The sequence below is a fragment of the Nicotiana tabacum genome, chromosome 11 (assembly GCF_000715075.1).
Source record: "Nicotiana tabacum cultivar K326 chromosome 11, ASM71507v2, whole genome shotgun sequence".
Lineage (NCBI taxonomy): Eukaryota > Viridiplantae > Streptophyta > Magnoliopsida > Solanales > Solanaceae > Nicotiana > Nicotiana tabacum.
This window is the reverse complement of record NC_134090.1, coordinates 178,043,037-178,061,611: the sequence shown is the minus strand read 5'-3', so window position 1 is coordinate 178,061,611 and position 18,575 is coordinate 178,043,037. Positions and strand designations below refer to the sequence as shown.

Sequence of the window (18,575 nt, the reverse complement as noted above, 5' to 3'; positions counted from 1 at the left end):
CTTGTATATTTTCTTGTTTCACATTGTTATTTTGATTTAGTTTCTTAACAAGTTAGAAGTTTTTTGCCGTTTTGGCTATAATTGGCTAGTTCTCTACGAGGATATGTTATCTTGTCCCGAGACGAACTTTAGAGGAGTCGTCCCTAACTTTATACTTTAAAGAGGATTTCAAAGAATAATTCAAATCAACTATGGATTAGTTATTAAATTAAATCAACATTAAATAAAACTATTTGTAGCATTAGTGGGACTTCCATTCTTAATTATAGACAAGAAAATATATTTCAAAAAGGAGAGAATTGATCAAACTTCAAGGTGAGTCCTAGTTACCTTTCTAAAGTTCTTCTCAAAAAATTGATCAACGCATATAACTACAAATCTAAAGTAGTTTTCTGAAACTCATTTTTTGACTAGGAATACTTCTTAGATAAATATTTTTTATTTGGGAAAATAATTTAGCCAAATCGGCTATTTTACTAGGAAAATGACATTGTATAGCCGCTCTAAAAAATAGCCAAAAAATATTTTTATATATATATATATATATATATATATATATATATATATTCTGTATGTTATATATAAAATTATATAAATTTTATATATTTTTCCTCTACCAAATAGTTTCCGATGAAAGCTAAAAACGCAAAAAGCCCTTTTTACTACAAAATTGACAGCTTGAAGGAGTAGTTGAAGAATAATACTTCTTTTTCATGTCAATTCAACGTCTTAAATAGAATATAATATAAAAGTCTTGTTCAAAGATATGGCAATTAGTTTAATAAGATTCACTTAATTAAATTTAGTATCTCATACCCTTATCGTACAATAATTATAAAATATTTAATTTTTAATCCCCAAAGTTGCGTAAGTACTAGGCACCCTTTTGCATGGAGTTTTATTTGATATCTTTATATACTTGTCCATTTAGGGAAAAAATATTATCTTTTTTATATATGTATATAAAAGTTTGCAGTCTAGTGGCGGTATCCTTTTATATCCCCCTCCTATTTTAAAGAGAGATATAACACGAAGACTTTGTATGGGGTCACCCATCCTAACACTGCAATCGCTCAATCACGATTAGGAAAGAAAAACATTATCTTAATTCCTAATTTTATTAAAGAATTTAAGATACTATTCTAATTCGTTATCACTAAAAATTGTTAATTATGCTTAGTTCTTTATAAAGTACTATTTGAAAATTATAGTGTAACTTCATATCTCTCTAGCTTCTGAAAAGCCATGTGAAGTAAACATTTCGTGACAACGGTTATAGTCGCACCAAAGGTACTGTATATCTCTACCTATAATTGAATGATATACTATAGCTTACAATAAAAAAAATTCATTTTAGAACATAAAATAATAATAATAATAATAATAATAATAATAATAATAATAATAATAATAATAATAATAATAATAATAATAATAATAAAAATGAGGAAGACGAAATCTAATAATTTAACAAAATACTCGGCGAAAAAATTTCAAAAAAATTATATTAAAAAATATGAAAAAAAAAATGGATTTGCCAATATTTTGTATGAAAAGAGTAATACTTTAAGAATATATATACTTGGCATCAATAGCTCATGTATACCTGTTAATCGGGCCGGGCTGATCCGTTTTCAACCCGCTTCAACTTGGGTCAGCCCGGTTCAGCCCGCTACTATTCACTATTGGGCGGATTGGTTGGGGGGCGGGTTTTGGACGAACACGTTCTACTTAACGGTGCACCGAAACCGCATAGCCCGTGACCCGTTAACGGGCTGCAGCCCGTTAGTAGCCCGGTTACCATTGGTTAATTTTTAAAAAAAATTAATTGGACCGTTGCCAACTGTCAAATTGAGAAATGACCGTTGGGGAACGGCCAGACTTTGCAAAAATGGCCATTTCGGCCTCCCCCATTAAAAATATAGCCTTCCCACCCCTAATAATTGACAAATTACATTTTTAACCTTTTAAATCTATAAATAGCCCCCCTTCTTCTTCATTTTTTCTCACAATTCACTCTCTTACTACTCTAATTCTCTCTTGATATTATTGTTCTTAAATTCTCAATTCAAGACTTCAAGTTAAATCATGCCCCGTACTTGTAGAGTGCGCTCATATATCTGGGAACACTTTAAGGTGGTAGAAAAAAATGAAGAAGCTCGAAAATTAAAGTGCAAGAACTGTGGTGTAGTCTTAAATCTTCGTCCAAAGTGTGGCACAGGCTCTTTAAGGAGGCATATCAAGAGTTGTCTTGAGCGTACTCCAGAAATTCGTCTTTTAAGTTGATTTGAGACAATTTGTGTTATTTTAAAATTATTAGACGTATTTATGCTTAATGTTTTAGTTTGTTAGATTAATTTGAATTTTTAAGTATTATTAATTTATTATGCATAAAAATTTAGTTTTACTCTTTTTTCGTTAATTTACTTGTTAAATGCAAACTTCAATTTTGTAAATTATTTGCCTACTGGTCTTATTAAATAATTTTTGTAGCCACTTACTTTCTAATTTCAATTTTATAATTTTAAAATACAAATTTCAAATTTAAAACTTTAAATTTTAAACTTCAAAGTTTAATTCTAAGCCTTAAAAGTTTGCAAATACTTAAGTATCAATAACATTGAATAAGAAAAATAAAATTTAATTTATGAAAAAAAAAAAAAAAGTAGTCCGTCCCGCCCGAACCCGCTTAGCCTGAACCCAACGGGCCCTAAAAAGCCCGAAATTTCCCAACACCCCTAGCCCGCTAAACAGTCCGCCCGCTAACCGAACGGGCTGGAGTATTTCCCGTTCAGCCCGTCCAAGCCCGCCCGTTAAACATGTGTAAGCTCATATTCATGTTTGTTAGTAAAAATAGCACGGTATAGCCAGTTTTTGGATTAGTCATTCAAAAATAGCCAGCGTTTACTAAGTCTATAAAAAATAGCCACTATTTTGCTGCAACAGAAACCGGTCCATCATAATATACTGGAGTTCGGTGCACCTGTGTATGAACTTCCAGCATATTATGCTGGAGTTCTAGTGTATTTATGTTGGAACTCCATCATATTATGCTGGAATTCCAGCATACTTATCCTGGAACTCCAGTATAATATGTTGGAGTTCAAGTATACTTATGCTGGAACTCCAGCATAATATACTGACGTACTTTGCGGGTTTTGATCAGTGTTTTCTCTCAAATTTATCTTTACATGAAAAGTAGCTAAATTTCGATTACTTTTAAAACTAGGCTATTTTTGAACGATCACTCGTAAATTTGACTATTTTTGAATTTTTCCCTATTTGTTATTGTTAGAGTACGAAAGGAAATAAAAAAGTTACGGTGATTAGTTGCGACCTACTTATAAGGTTTTCGTGACGACTTATTTTGGCGATTGCTTTAGTCGCCACGAAACGTACTGCAATATATCTACTTACAATTTATTTTTGGAAATTTTCTATTTTTTTGTATAGAACTTAGTCGCTAGAAAGCGAATTATAAAATATAATAATCTACAAAAAATTTGTGTAAAATAAAACTGAAAGTAATTTGAATTAGTCAATATTTTCTTTGAGAAAAGTAATAGTAAATTTGCGATAAAATTCTCATATAGCTAGGAATAGTAAATTTGCTAAAAGTATAGCTACATATAGTAAATATAATGTATATATTTAATGTGTCGCGTAATTTTTCCTAAATAAAAATAGGTTAAAAGGTTATGAAAATACATAACCTTGGGCAAAATATTCAGACACTGAAAAGTAATGTTTGATATTCACCTATATTATTCAGTTGGTTAACTAACCATGAAGTTGCTGGTCTCAAACTAACAACTCCTTAGAGGTCCCTCGCGCTCTAATTTTTCTTTTTTTTTGATTTTCCGCCCGATGTTACATATCCTTGTCGGAGCATCGATTAATTCAAATTCGTACATCATAAGATTAATAAAGGAGAATCGCCTCCTACCAAGATTGTTCATTTTCAGAACTCGAACTAAAGGCTTCTGGTTAAGGGTTCTACATATCTTATTCATTCCTACAACTCTCGGTGATATATAGATCCCTTGCTCAACGAACATAAGCAACATACAACAAGACATTTGTTTTTTTTTTTGGTTTTCCTCCCGGTGTCCGGTACCCGTATTAGGGTCTAAATCCAGATTCGCGTCGGGATCGAAGTCCCACATTCAGTGACGGAGCTACAATTTTTATTAAGGGGTGTCAAAATATATAAAAGTAAACTGACGAAAAAAATTAAGGGGAGCCAACATATAGTGCATATGCATACAATTTTTTTTAACCTATCTACACAATGTATTTTTACCGTGAAGGGGTATGAGGGTGTCAACTACCCTTCGCTATAAGGTAGCGGCGACTACCCTTTGCTATAAGGTGGCTACGCTGCTGCCCATATTGGGAGGTAAAACGCTCCTTAACAATGACGATTTCATACCCAGGGCTCGAACTCGAGACATCTAATTAAGGATGAATGAGTACTTACCACTCCACCACTGCAACCTTTGTTGGTAAAAGCAAAGGAAAACTTCTGTTTATTATTAAGAACTTTCAAATGTTACAAAGAAACAATTTTACCAATATTTGACCATCGTACCATAGTACTGTTGGCAATATGTGAAAATACCATTTGTTACGCACATTCAGAGGCATGCCAAATATAAAATAAATGTGGAGTGGGTAGATATAAAATTAAAACTTTATAAACTTAGAACTTCAAACTTTTATATTTGATGTCAAAACCTATCCAATCACGTCCGATTGATCTCAAATTGTGTACACAAGTCATATTCGACATTACAGACATACTCCAACTTCCGGAATCGGAATTCGATCCCGATATCAAAAAGTCCACTTCCGATCAAACTTCTCAAAAACCTTCAAATTTCAAACTTTACCCAAATGACTTCAAATGACCTACGGACCTTCAAATCCACTTCCGATCGCGCTCCCAATACCAGAATCACTATAAGGAGCTATTCCCAGACTCGGAATCCAAACGGACATCAATATCACTGAAATACACTTCAAACCAAATTTATGAAATTCTTCCAAAAATGCTAACTTCCACAATAGGCACAGAAACGCTCTCGGGTCATCAAAAAACCGATCCGCACATACTCCCAAGTCCAAAACAATCATACGAACCTCCTTAAACCTTCAAATCCCGATTCTGAGGTCGTTTACTCAAAATCAACCCTTGGTCAATTCTTCCAACTTAAAGCTAATAAGAATTTTCTTTCCAAATCAACTTCGAACTTCCCGGAACTCAATTCCGACCACACGTACGAGTCATAATACCTGAAGTGAAATTGCTCATGGCCTCAAACTTCCTAACAACGCGCTAGAGCTCAAAACGACTGGTCGGGTCGTTACAGCGTAGGAATATCATTGCTTTGGCACGGTCTTGGTTTGGTGCCTGATTTTTGTCCTTGATGGTATCTGCCAGACCCATCGCATCAAGATGAATTTCGGCATCAAGCACCCAAGACATGTAGCTTTTGCCCGATATATCCAGGGCTACAAATTTAAGTTTAGAAATATTCGACATTATTTATAAAAAGAAAGTCCGTACCTCTGATACTTTCAAAGTATTTGCTCGAGATGACAGAGTCTCGTGCTGATAACGTGTTATAAAATAACAACTGTAAAGTAAATAAACTAAAAAAAAGTATAGAGAGAAACCGATATATTATTCAACTTTCAAAAGTGAGGTACATAATGAACTGAAATCTTCTTTATTTATAGAAGTAAAGAAGTTGTTGTGTAACCTGCTTGTAAGTTGCTTGTAAGCTGCTATTGTACCAGATATAAATAATCTCTTACCGGGGTAATATTTATCCATAACGGAGTACTAAATAAACATCTATAATATAATATATATTTATAACAGTTATAATTTTGTAGAGCGGTCGTGCAACAAAAATGCAACATAAGGAAACTTGTATTTCTTCTTCTTTTTTTTTTTTTTAAGGAAACTAGTTAGAATCTTAATTTTCCTTCAATTCCTAAAATTATGTGCAAAGTTAAAAAAAAAAGCTTAAAAGGGTAATAAATATATCAAAGAAATATAAAAAGAACAGGAATACCCTATATACACTACAGTTTTATGGAAATTTTCCTTATTTTTCTCTCAAATTTCCTTATAAAAGTTTCCATATTTGTAAGAGAACGAAACCAGTTAGAATTTGGGTTTTTATTAATAACTTTCCATAAATTGCTTTTTAGCATGGCGGTGCGTTTTTTTCTTTTTTAAGGAAACTAGTTAGATCTTGATTTTCTTTCGAGTTTCCTAAAATATGCAGTAGTAAAAAAAAACAAACGTAATAACAAAAATGTAGAAATATATTGAAAAAATACATAAGAAAAAGAAAAGGAATACCTTATATACACTCAGAGGCGGATCTAGGATTTTAGGTTTATGGGTTCCTACAAAAATTGAGTTAATATATATTAACCGGATGAACGAACTGGATTCCAAGCTAAATATTCTTATAAATTTAATGAATTTTTCAATACAAAAACATATTCGGGACAAAAGCTACTGGGTTCATGGGACCCGTAACTAATGAACTGAATCCGCCTCTGTATACACTACAGTTTTATGGAAAGTTTTCTTTTTCTTTCTCTGAAATTTCCTTATAAAAGTTTCCATATTTTGTAACAGAACGAAACCAATTAGAATTAGGTTTTCATTAATAACTTTCCATAAATTGCCTTTTGCATGGAGGTGCGTTTTCTTCTTTGTTGCTTATATATACAATAGCTAAAACCCTAATACCGTTGTTAATTAATACCATTAATCATGTATAGTGGGGAAAAGACTTTGACAAGCATTCTGCTGCTCCTTAGTATTTTTATAATATGATTTGTTATTAATGAGCAGCAGTATGTTTGTCAATGCCTTTTCTTCCCACTATTTTCACCAACATTATATTATATGCTTTACACCATACATGAAGTCATGAAAAGGTATATATTCGTCTGTTTGTTTTTATTTTGATTTATGATATTTGACTCTTCGTATCTTAGATTATGTCTTTGATTATAATGTTTTTTTTAAAAAAATTCAGAACCAGTTTTTTAGCTTCTTGTTCTTCAATTCATGTTCTTGCCAGAATTCAGGATTTAAATTTTATAGGTTCAATTTTTAAGATTTTTAATATTGAACCCATTATATATTTAACGTTATGGGTTCAAATCTATTATTTTTACAATTCTAACGAATTTTTACAGATAAATTTCTACTCCACGTTGAAAGTTATGGGTTCAATTGAACCCGTAACTCTCACACTGCATCCGCCTCTACTTCTTGCCTTTTTCTTTTATTTTACCCTTATGGAAAAATTATAGGGAAAATATTGTGTTTCCAATTAATTAACTTCAATGTTACGTTCTCTCTCTCTCTCTCTCTAAATCATATATAAGTAATCCAAATTTTAGTGATCAGTTCTTTCTTTATGTAAAGTTTTTGATGCTTTGTTGAATGTTTTGAGCTGTGTATTTAATCTTGATTATTTAGGTGTTGTCAAAACCTAGAAGGTTAGAATTAGGGCAAACGAGATGTATTTGTTTACTTTTTTCCTATCCTTTGTTTCTTGATCTTTTAGCCGTTTTTTTTTTTTTTTTTTTTTTGCTTTGTTTAATATTAACCGAGAAAATTTTAAATGGAGAAACATGTGAAATAACGATTCATATAAACTACCCTAATTTTTTCCAAGAGAGCTAATTAATTCAGGAATGTTTAGCTGACAAATTAATTAGATTACACGATTTTGGGCTAAAAATTACCACATTCAAAAGTAAATTGCTATAGTGGCCAAACTAGTAAAATTCTTTTTAAGAAGAATAAACTTAAATAGCCACCTTTCCAATAGCTTAAATTAAAAATAGCCTGCAGATATATAACACATGTATAATTCATATATAATATATGTATAATCATATAATCTATCTATATTAGCTATAGAAAAAAGTAAACAGTAAATTGGACCGGCTGTTCGTATAAAGGTCTAACTTTTAACACAAACCCAATGATTTATTTAGCATACATAACGTGCTTGGTAATTACTATTCAGATCACAAGTACAATATCTACATAATGGAAGAACAATTATAAATCCTACATCAACCTTATAATTTTTTTATCATCTTGAAGTGTCAGTCTTTTCATTCTCAATTAAACTTTTCGTTTAATAAAAATGATGTTTGTACCAGCTTGCACACATCTCGAATAATTTCACGTAATACCTCCCACCATCATAGGTATCGAATAACTCTGTCCGTTAAGACTTGAACATCTTCTCAATTAAGCTTGAAAAAGGCCATTAGAGGATCATATACAACTTGTTTAGTATTAATACCAAAAACAAAGTCAGCATGTGCATAATCTTCTCTGTATTGCAGCACAAGTTTGTCTGGATTATGACCTTGCAATTTATTTAGCAAAGTTTTCACATCATTGACATCAGAAAGATAATCTGCCCCTCCATAGCCAAAGAAAAGAGGGATATTATTTGGGATATTTGCCATTATATATTCAGGTGGATTTGGCTGACCATAGTGTTTGTTGTTTTCTTCTTCACTTCCAAAGTCATATTTTTCTATGGTCCCTTTTCTTGTCACTGTCCAAAAAAAACATATAAATTGAAACTCCATTGAGAAACATAAGAAAAAAGAGCATTTAAATGTGTTTGGGGCGACAGAAGTCATTTTTCATAGAAAAAACGGTTCTCTAAAAAATGGAATGATAACCAAAGGCGGAGCTAGGGCTTGAAGTTTATAGGTTCGGGACTGCAGTTCGTTTAAGTTACTTGGTTTCTAAATTAATTAATTTATACATATATAATAAATTTCTTAAGACAAATATAGAATTTGGACCAAAGCTACTGCATCCGGTCGAACCCGTATCCCGCATGCTAGCTCCGCCCCTAATGTTAACTCGGTGTTTAGTTGATGAGTGAAAAGTATTTTTTTGAGAAAAGTTATGTATTAAAGATTAATAGTATTAGCAATTCGGAGAATTTTTTTAATGAAATTTGAGTAGGAAGGATTAATAATAATGTCTAAGTTGTTAGTTGTAGCAAGTAATATGAAGTTAAAACAAATATTATAGTTGTAAGAAAAATGATTTTCATTCATAAGTAATGAAAGAAATCATTTTCCCCTTAGAAAATGCTAATTGGTAACTAAACACCAGAAAACGACTTCCTTAGAAAGAAAAAAATTCCTTGAAAATGACTTCTGTCGTACTAAACGCAAATTAACAAATAATATGTATTTATTACAATTACTTTGGGCAATGTGGATCATGTTTTTTGTTGCTGTTGCCTGTGGTTCATGCTCAAGAAAAATATCAGTTCTTGAAGAGTTTACACAGCAATTTGGACCTATTGTCACGAATAATAAAGACGACGACAACAACAGTAAAAAACTCAGTATAATCACATAAGTGGGGTAGGAGAAAGGTAATGTGTCCGCAGATTTTACCTCTATACCTTGTGCAGGTAGAAAGGTTGGTTCCGATAGTTACGAATATTAAGAATTACAAAAGGAAAAAATCCAAAGAAAATGGAAAAGAATGAATTGTTGAAAAGTTGAAATACCAGTGAAAGAAGTCATTAAGTCACTGCAATTGTTGCCTGGATCTTGACAGATTTTTTGCAATAATTTGACAACAGCATCTCTGTTTAACTCAGCCATAAGTGCAAATTTCAAATTAATTTAATCAACATGAAATGTCTTTTTAATGTGAGATAAATACCTATAAAGAAGCCATATAAAGGTTATTTGTTTATTTAAAATTGTAACACGTACGTGAATATTATATAAGGTAAGTTGCTGACGTGACTATACTATATATTTTTTACATGTCAAGATTTAGCTTTTCTGTGCTATATGAGCATAGTTGCGTTATTTGTCCGTTTTAATTTATGGCTTTTGTGAATAAATTTAAAGTTTTGATGCCGATCCTAAGCATAAAACAATTTTTACCTATATATTCCATGACAACATACAGAAGGAAATTTCGTCGTCGTATTAACCCCTGCATATTTTTCGTTCTCAGTAATCTTCATGAAAAAACTACCATATTTCCCAACGAATCGAGGGAGAATCGAGACATGAAAAACTTATGTATCATAAGAGGGTGTGCGTTGCTCCCATGGACGACAAGATACAGGAAGCGAAGTTTAGATGGTTCGGGCACGTGAGGAGGAGAAGCTAAGATGCCCCAGTTATGAGCTATGAGCGGTTGGTTTTAGTCGGTACGAGAAGAGGTAGAGAGCGGCCTAAGAAGTATTGGGCGAGGTGATCAGGCAGGACATGACGCTACTTCAGATTTCCGAGGTCATGGCTCTTGATAGGAAGGCCGATTTGGAGGTCGAGTTTTAGGGTTAGTCGAGCATTTTTTCTCTCTCTTTGTACCGATTAGTCTGATAGAATTTTGTTTAGGATTGCTAGCGGGTTATGTTGTGTGCACACTATTTTTCTCTTTTTGCATAGTATTGGGTTATTACCTGTCCACTTATTTGTTGTCTCGTTCGATTGCTGAGTATTATTTTTCTGGTTTCTTCTGTTGTTACCGATTTATTTTTTGTTCTTTTATGATATTATTGCCTCGTCTATTGAGCCGAGAGTCTCCCGAAAACAGCCTCCCTACCCCCCCCCCTCCCCTCACCCGGATAGGGATAAGGTCTGTTTATACTCTACCCTCCTCATACCCCACTAATAAAATTCTACTGGGTTGTTGTTGATCATCTTATTCTTTCAAGTAAAAAAAATAAAGAACTAAGTGTTTGTAAAATGTGATGGTTGGAATATCTTACCCTCTTGGATCAAATTCATGTATTCCCAACCAATACAAACCCTATAAGCAAATATAAAAAAGAGAAATAAATCAAATTTATTAAAGTATAATTCCAAAATTAATTTATAAATGGAAGAAAATTAGCTCTTTACTTCAGCTATAAAATCTTTAGAAGCACTTTTGGCAAGAGGAGATCTCAGCTGTCCCAAATAAGCAATAGGACTTAATAAAGCTGCTGATCTCAACATGTCTATTAACTTATTTTGTGAAATTGCAGCCAATGCAATTAGTGTCCCCTGGCACCAACAAAAAATATAATCCAATAATTAGTTATTTCTTAAATATATTACTTATAATATGTTCAAATTTTATGAAGGTTAATTTCAACGATGATCACTAAACCATCAGTCTGTCGCACCAAAGTCACAAAACTAATTTTGTTAATTAAGGTTTCCGTCTAAGTCTTCGAGTCCTCGATTCGGTCCTCTCTTGGAAGTGGGAAGTGAGGGGGCAGTGCTGTTTCCATTTGGTTGTTTCTTCCTCGTTGTTGATACAAAATAACTTAATTTTTTTAAATTTTTCGGAAAATCAAATGCCTAGAAAATCCATTAGCAGATACAAGAAATCCAAATAGCAGGCCATTTTTGCTAGTTTGGCATACATATTTGGATTTTCGAGCGACAAAAGTTAGTTTTTGTTAATTAAAAATAACTTATTTTTTGTAAATTAAAAATAATTTAATTTTTTCTACATTATTCGAAAAATCAAATTCCTAGAAAATCTATCAGGAGACACAAGGAATCCAAATAGCATGCCACTTTTGCTGATTTGGCTTACATATTTGGATTTTCGAGTGACACTTTCTTAATTAAAAATAACTTAATTTTTGTAAATTAAAAATAATTTTTTTAACATTATTTGAAAAATTAACTGCCTAGAAAATCCATTAGAAGACACAAGGAATCCAAATAGCATGCCACTTTTTGCTGATTTGGCATGCGTATATAGATTTTCGAGTGACAAAATTTAGTTTTGTGACTTTGATGCAATAAATTAAAAATTTAAGATCATTCGTAAAATGAACCTTATTTTTGAAATTAAAAAATAAAAAAGTATGGGCAGAATGCTAAAAATAGACAAAAAATATTTACCAGAGAATGGCCAACATAGTGTAGCTTTTGGCCAGTTTGATCATGAACATATTTTAGTGTAGCAGGTAAATCAAAATCCACCAATTCATCCCATGACCATTCCCAATATTCCTGTCCAAAAAATCACAAAATTAAAATTGGAAATTGCTTTTTTGGCTAATTTAATACTCCCTCGTCTCATTTTAACAGTGGTGTTTACTAAAAATAATTAATTATCTTAAATTATTTGTTATTTTAAAAGTTCAAGACAAAATTGATTGTTTTTCCTTTTTTACCCTTAATAATAATTGTTCTTGAAGATGGAGATAACACATAAATATAATAAATACTCAATGAAGAGAGATTATATCTTACTCCCTCCGGTCCAAAATAAGTGATTTTTTGAATGTTTTCACACAAATTAAGAAATCCACCTTTTAGCATTAATTAGCAATGGAATTGACCAAATTAACCTTTACTATCTCACATAAACACTCCAAACACATATTCCAACACTATTTACTCCAAGGACAATGTAGGAAAAAAAATAATTAATTAATTCATTCTTGAAATTTGGAAAAATCACTTATTTTGGACCGGAGGGAGTGAGATATAAATAAAGGTAGAATAGTCAAATCCCTTTCCTAATTAATAGAGAAACACGACGCATAATATGAGACTGAACTGGATCTTGAGGACTAAGTGAAGTATGCCCTTGGCTATATTTAGTTCCTCTTGTATTTGCAATCCAAACATCATAACCTTCATCTGCTAAAATAAAAGCTAGAGATTGATCTGGAGGATTTAACAGCCATGTAATTCCATCCTGTAATGGTAAAAACTTATTTAGCAAAATAAGGAATTTAACCTTTATTTTTTGCAAAAGGTTCAATAAACTCTTGTAGAAAAAAAGAAGATATATATTTTGCTTGAAAAATTTCGTACACACATAAACTTTACGGATGATCTATTATCCCTTTATTTTTTTCCAAATGATATCCATTATATTCAGAGGCGGACTCAAAATTTGGTGGTCGCAGAAAAACTATGATATTTACAATAAATTTATCACTGCTCATAAAGATTGGTACGGGAGCCTATGCTAATATTTGGCTATTTCTTAAAGACATGTACATGTATTTTCACTTGCCTAAACAAGTTTGAAAGATTTCAGGACTTTGGTCTAGTGGTAAGAATGAAGTCCGTAATGTGTGAACTAATCGCACATTATGAGTTTGAATTCTGTCGCAGACAAAACCTGGTATTTTAGTGGAGAAGAATATAAGACAGACTTTAGAGTGTTAAATCGAATTGGGCCGGTTATCCACTAATTCTAGCTCGTATACTACTGACTCTCAGGGATTTCTTGATTATGAATAAAAAATCATACTGGAAAGACTAAATATGTTTATCTTGAACAAGCCAAAGATTAAATATAGAGAGCATAATTAGAATCAAAGTGAAGAATTATAACCATCAATAGTCCATGTTGTAGAAGAACAGGTGGCTTAGTTGCTGCCTTTCCTGATATTCCCTTAGGAATCCTTTGTAAACTGAGAATATAACCATCTTCTGTTGTCACCTAAAAATAAAAAAATAAAAAATTATTAAAAAAAGAATTACAAGGTGCAAGTTATATATTTTTGGAAAAATAATATTGTATAATCGCTTTAAAAGTAATAAGCCGAAAAATGTATATATATACATCTTGTACGTTATATACAAAAATTATACAAATTTTATACATTTTTTCGGCTACCGAATATAAATAGTTTCTGACGTGAGCCAAAAGTGAAAAAATCCTATATTTTTTGTAAACTAAGGAATCTGCTGCCGCTACCATTCGAGTGCGCTCTGGGTAAATCCGGCTCCTCCATAATAGCTCGCAAACCATATTAGAGAGGTAAATCGCACTAAACAAGCCTCGTGCGATGAGCTTGACCGAGAAAACATACAGAGGGTTTCAAACCAACAAAGTGCATGTTATATAATCACCAATTTTGTTACTTTTTTAAGATCTTGAACATACCTTATGTTCTTCACAACCATAGCCTTGAGTTTCTACCATAGATATACAAATACCATCATCATTTTGATCACTCAATATTTGCAATTTATTCTTTGCTGCAGAAACACTTGATACAAAGAAAATAACTACTAAACTTGTAGTAATTAGCTTTCTCATTAAAGCCATAACTCAAACAATTTCACTTTTGAGTTTTCCTTATATCCAAAGTTCAATTTTGTTTCCTTTTTATAATAGTTGTAATTAGTGCCAAAAAAGAAGAGACAGAAAAAGGTATAATGTTAATTCCAAGAAATGGTATTAATCAAAGCTTCTCTTTTCTATCGGTATATTGTCTTTTTATAAACATCTGTACAGAGGCGGATCCATAATTTGAATGCGAATCCGTAAATCTGAGGAGCATGCCGCAACAAAAGGATGGTCCCCTATGCATTTCATTTTTTCCTTAAGGGAAAAAAAGTACCCCCATCATAGTGAACCTCTCCTTGTGATCGGGATGAGGTAGATGCCTCCCAGCCGGGGGGCGGATCGAATCGGAGTTTCCTTAGGTAGCCACCGACCTACAGTTATCCTTAAACTTCCGTGCTTGGTGGAGAACCTTTATATAGCATAGGTCCGCCTTTGCTTCAGGATATTATTGTTGCCATGACGATGCGTAGTATTATCAATTTATGTTAGTCTTTAATTTTGTTGTTAATACTGACTAATTATAGTACACACTAGTTAATTGGATTAAATTATAATACAAATTTAGTTTTTACATAACAAAATTTTATAAGATATCCAAAACATTAATATTTCTACCAGTGAACTATCACTTGATTATGAAAAGAAAAGTTGTTTGTTTTTTATTTTTCAAAAGTCAAATTACAATTTGGTTTAGTTGGAATTTTATAATATTTGGAAACTATGCTGGAGAAAAAAGAATTATAAGTTGGTGTGCTCCTTGTGGCAAAGTGAACAAGTAATAAATTTTAGAACATCATTAATAATGTAGGCCATTAAGTCACAAATGGAATGCGATTTATAAATGACAATTGAGGAATGTGATCAATAAGTTGTATTTTCGAATGCGTAGTCGCATTATAAATTGGATGCAATTTAAAAGCCTCGTTTAAGGAATACCCTTTATGAGTCGCATTTGGGGAATGCACTCTAATCTCATATAACAAAGAAGTTTCCGAAGTTACGAAGGAAGCTCCAAACTCATACGGGTCAAATGCGATTTATAAATCACAATTCATGTAATGCAAGTTATAAATATTCATTGGTTGTGATTTATAAGTCGCATTTAATGAATGTGATTTATAATGAATGCGCTTTATAAGTCGCATTTGATGAATGTGCTTTATAAGTCATGAATGCGCTTAGTAAGTCACATTTGGTGAATGCGCTTTCTGCTCTCATATAACACTACAAAAAAGTTTTCGGAGTTACGAAGGATGCTCCAAATCATACTGGTCAAATGCGATTTATAAATCACAATTCATGTAATGCACCTTCCACGAAATTATTCGAGCGATTTATCATTTTAATCTAACAAGACATAATCCTTTATACGAATTTATTCACGCACTCGTGTGACATTTTGAGTATTTCTCTCACGTGTCTCACATAAATATATTTTAAGCAATTTTGGTCCTTTAAGTTTGCTAAAAAGTGTGTATTTTTTTTAATTTCGTCAAATATCTAACTTTGGCTATTAAATAATTATAAAAAGAAGTAATTGAATGTCGTTGTTGTTAATTATTTTAACTAGTATACGTACCCGCGCGATGCGCGAATTATTTCAAAGGAAAAAATAATATAGTACAAATATGTTTTTATTTTAGACTAAATTTAGCGATCACATTCTAAAGAATTAAATCAAAAAACAAATATATGAATTTCATAGGATTGTATGCGAGGGACCACCAATATTTATGCACTAAAACATGATTAGTAGAGAATGTTGGATAACTAGAAGAATTAAGAAGATTCTAAAATTGATTTCCCAAAATTCACTTTAAGTGCATATACACATCGCCCATAGTTGCAGGGATAGTAAATAATGATACAAAATCTCAATCAATATACACATTGGCAGAAACATTTGCCTCAGAAGAATGTTCTTTGCATGTTCAAAACAAAACAATTTATTTATTACACATTGGTAGACTGTGATGTATATGTATATTACAGATTAAATTTATTCACCGCAATCAAAACAATTAAAACAAAAAACAAAAAGAATAATTTGATCGGGTAGTCTCTATAACTCTTTTTGGCTAGCCACCAAATCTATTTATTCATGTGACTTTTCATTTTATCCCTTATATGCTATCTATATATTCAAAGCAAAAAACCCTTAATTAAATAGTGAAATTATATCAATGCCATTCTAACTTGCTTATAAGAATAAAAAATAAAAATTAACACCTATTGTTTAATAAACATTCAAAAGGTTACGATTAGCATGAGATTTTTAACATGAAATTTTCTTATCTGATATGTTCACAACTATTTCATGTTCATGTTGCTTCAACATACTCTGCACCATCATATGCCACTGACAAGATTGCTGCTTCCTCAAATGAAATATTTTTTGGCTTCATTGCCACTAATTCCTCCTCAACTACTATAAATTTTGTAAATGCCCCCATCTGCTTTATGTTATCAATAGTAAAATATTGAGTATTCCCATATATAGGGGTGTCAAATGGGCGGGTTGGGTCAATTTTGGGCGGGTAGGCTAAGATGGGTTGGGTCAAGATGGGTTAAAATTCGGCTCAACCCGCCCAACTCTTATTAAACTTTAATTAATATGTGTTATTTTCTTATAAATTGTATAATTACTAAATAAGGCTTTTTTGCTTTTGTTATGGTCATATTTAAAATATTAAACAAAAAATAAAATTATTTCTAAGATATTTTGACAAACTTGTTCATGAATCAATTTGGGCTAAAAATTAGCCCAACTTTAATTGGGTTGGGTCAAGATGGGCTAAGTTCAATAAATGGGCAGGTCAATAACTAACCCAACCTTGGGCGGGTTGGGCGGGTCATTTGGGCTTGGGCCAAATTTGACAGCCCTACCCATATACATCATAACATATTCCAAGTCTTGATACAAAATCTCCTATTTCCATCGCAGTTGTACTTGGTGTCATGGACAACTTAGAATGTCTCAACTCTAAGTTGTTTTTTACAAAATAGGGTCCTATCAAGTAATGACAATTGCTAAGTACAAATTATATCCAGTAACCTTGAAATCAATATTGATTATAACGACTCCAACGCTCTCACCAGACCTAAGAAAATATACTTGCCATGAAAAAATAAATTTCTTCCTTACTTTTTTAGAGCGATGCTGCACTTTATGGAAAGTACTTCAGTCATATAGCTGAAATCTTCTTCAACTAACTTTGTGATCCATCTCTGGTGGAAGATGCAAGCTATCAATGGTTTAATGTAAAAATCTATCAACATAATTAAATAGCTCCACACTCACATCTATTCAAGCATGCATGTCGCACATCAAACCTTTACTCTCATATCAATTATGGATAACTTAATGGATAAATAAATCAACTAAGAATGGAGAAAAATTCATCGACTACATATAAAACCAACATAGTAGTAAAATGGGTAAAAAAAAAAATAACCAACACCACCAAGCAGCCTAATTAAGTAAAAAATCAATGGAGTTTTAAAAATCTATGAAATGTCATATGTATTTAGATAAAGAACAGTTTAGTATCTGAAAGAACCATGAACTGATTCAAATATTTTGTCCATAATAAATAAAATTACCAAACTAACTAAACAGGAAAAGTTCAATATCAGGAAAAATATGAAATGATTCAACCATCTTGTTTATAACTAATAAACTAACTAATCAGATAGTTTTTAGATTCTCCAATTGTTACATATGCAAAAGCATATATATTGTCTTCTTCTTTTTTAAATACTCTCTTGATCTTATTTCCTGATAATCTTCTTCAACCACTACTACAAGATTAGTTATACCTATCTTGGCATGTGTATTTGCAATATCGATCAGCCCATGATCTTCAGCGGAATCCTACATATTTAATATATAAAAACTTGATAAAATCAGTAGTTAATATATAGTTCTTATTGCTTTATTATTTTATAACCTACAAATCATTTAATTAAAAGAATAGATTATATCAAATATTAATAATGAGTTATAAAATTACCATGATTTCGTTATCTTCATGACTGACTTTGTTATTATTGAAATCTGGATCCTATAAAAAATTGTGTATCATAATTAAAACTCAATTCAATCACAAATAGGAAAATTGAGAAGAATTTGAGTATAGAAACACACTTTGAATCTCTTCACATGGAGAAGGAATGTATTTCTTTATAATTTCCTCGTCATCAGTAAGCGTAACAATATTTGCCTATAATTTACACCTCATACGTGGACCACATTAAACCACATTATTAGACCAATAAAAAATAATTGAAAAAAAAATAGGCATTCATAGTTTGTAATTTTCAGAACATACAATACGTGAAAGAATACATGATGTTGATATGATATAATCTGAAGGATGAATAGGTTTAAACAATACCTTTTCATCCATCAGAACAATGGTCTTATGCG

General features: G+C 31.7%; 1 protein-coding gene across 5 annotated transcripts; it reads right to left on the bottom strand.

The window, feature by feature from the left end:
- Positions 1-7,989: 7,989 nt before the first annotated feature.
- Positions 7,990-14,149, bottom strand: LOC107812908 (triacylglycerol lipase 2-like). 5 transcript variants are annotated; one of them, XM_075225966.1, is made up of 9 exons: positions 13,961-14,149; positions 13,406-13,513; positions 12,617-12,757; positions 11,953-12,063; positions 10,954-11,097; positions 10,821-10,861; positions 9,600-9,679; positions 9,282-9,383; positions 7,990-8,618 (listed from the first exon to the last, which is right to left on the bottom strand). In XM_075225966.1, exons 1-9 carry the CDS (start codon positions 14,123-14,125, stop codon positions 8,299-8,301), a joined length of 1,212 nt encoding a protein of 403 aa, XP_075082067.1. In that variant the 5' UTR covers positions 14,126-14,149; the 3' UTR covers positions 7,990-8,298. The 5 variants fall into 5 exon arrangements, with proteins under 5 accessions (XP_075082067.1, XP_016493577.2, XP_075082069.1 ...); XM_016638091.2 differs by having other exon boundaries at positions 9,288-9,383; XM_075225968.1 differs by lacking the exon at positions 9,282-9,383.
- Between the last annotated feature and the right edge of the window lie 4,426 nt (positions 14,150-18,575).

Excerpts from the sequence above, each read along its gene's own strand:
- LOC107812908 (XM_075225966.1), bottom strand. The coding sequence starts at position 14,125 with ATGGCTTTAATGAGAAAGCTAATTACTACAAGTTTAGTAGTTATTTTC. Across the intron at positions 11,098-11,952 it reads ACTATGTTGGCCATTCTCTG|GGGACACTAATTGCATTGGC; the intron begins GTAAATATTTTT and ends TGTTGGTGCCAG. Across the intron at positions 9,384-9,599 it reads CTTAATGACTTCTTTCACTG|GTCCAAATTGCTGTGTAAAC; the intron begins GTATTTCAACTT and ends TCGTGACAATAG.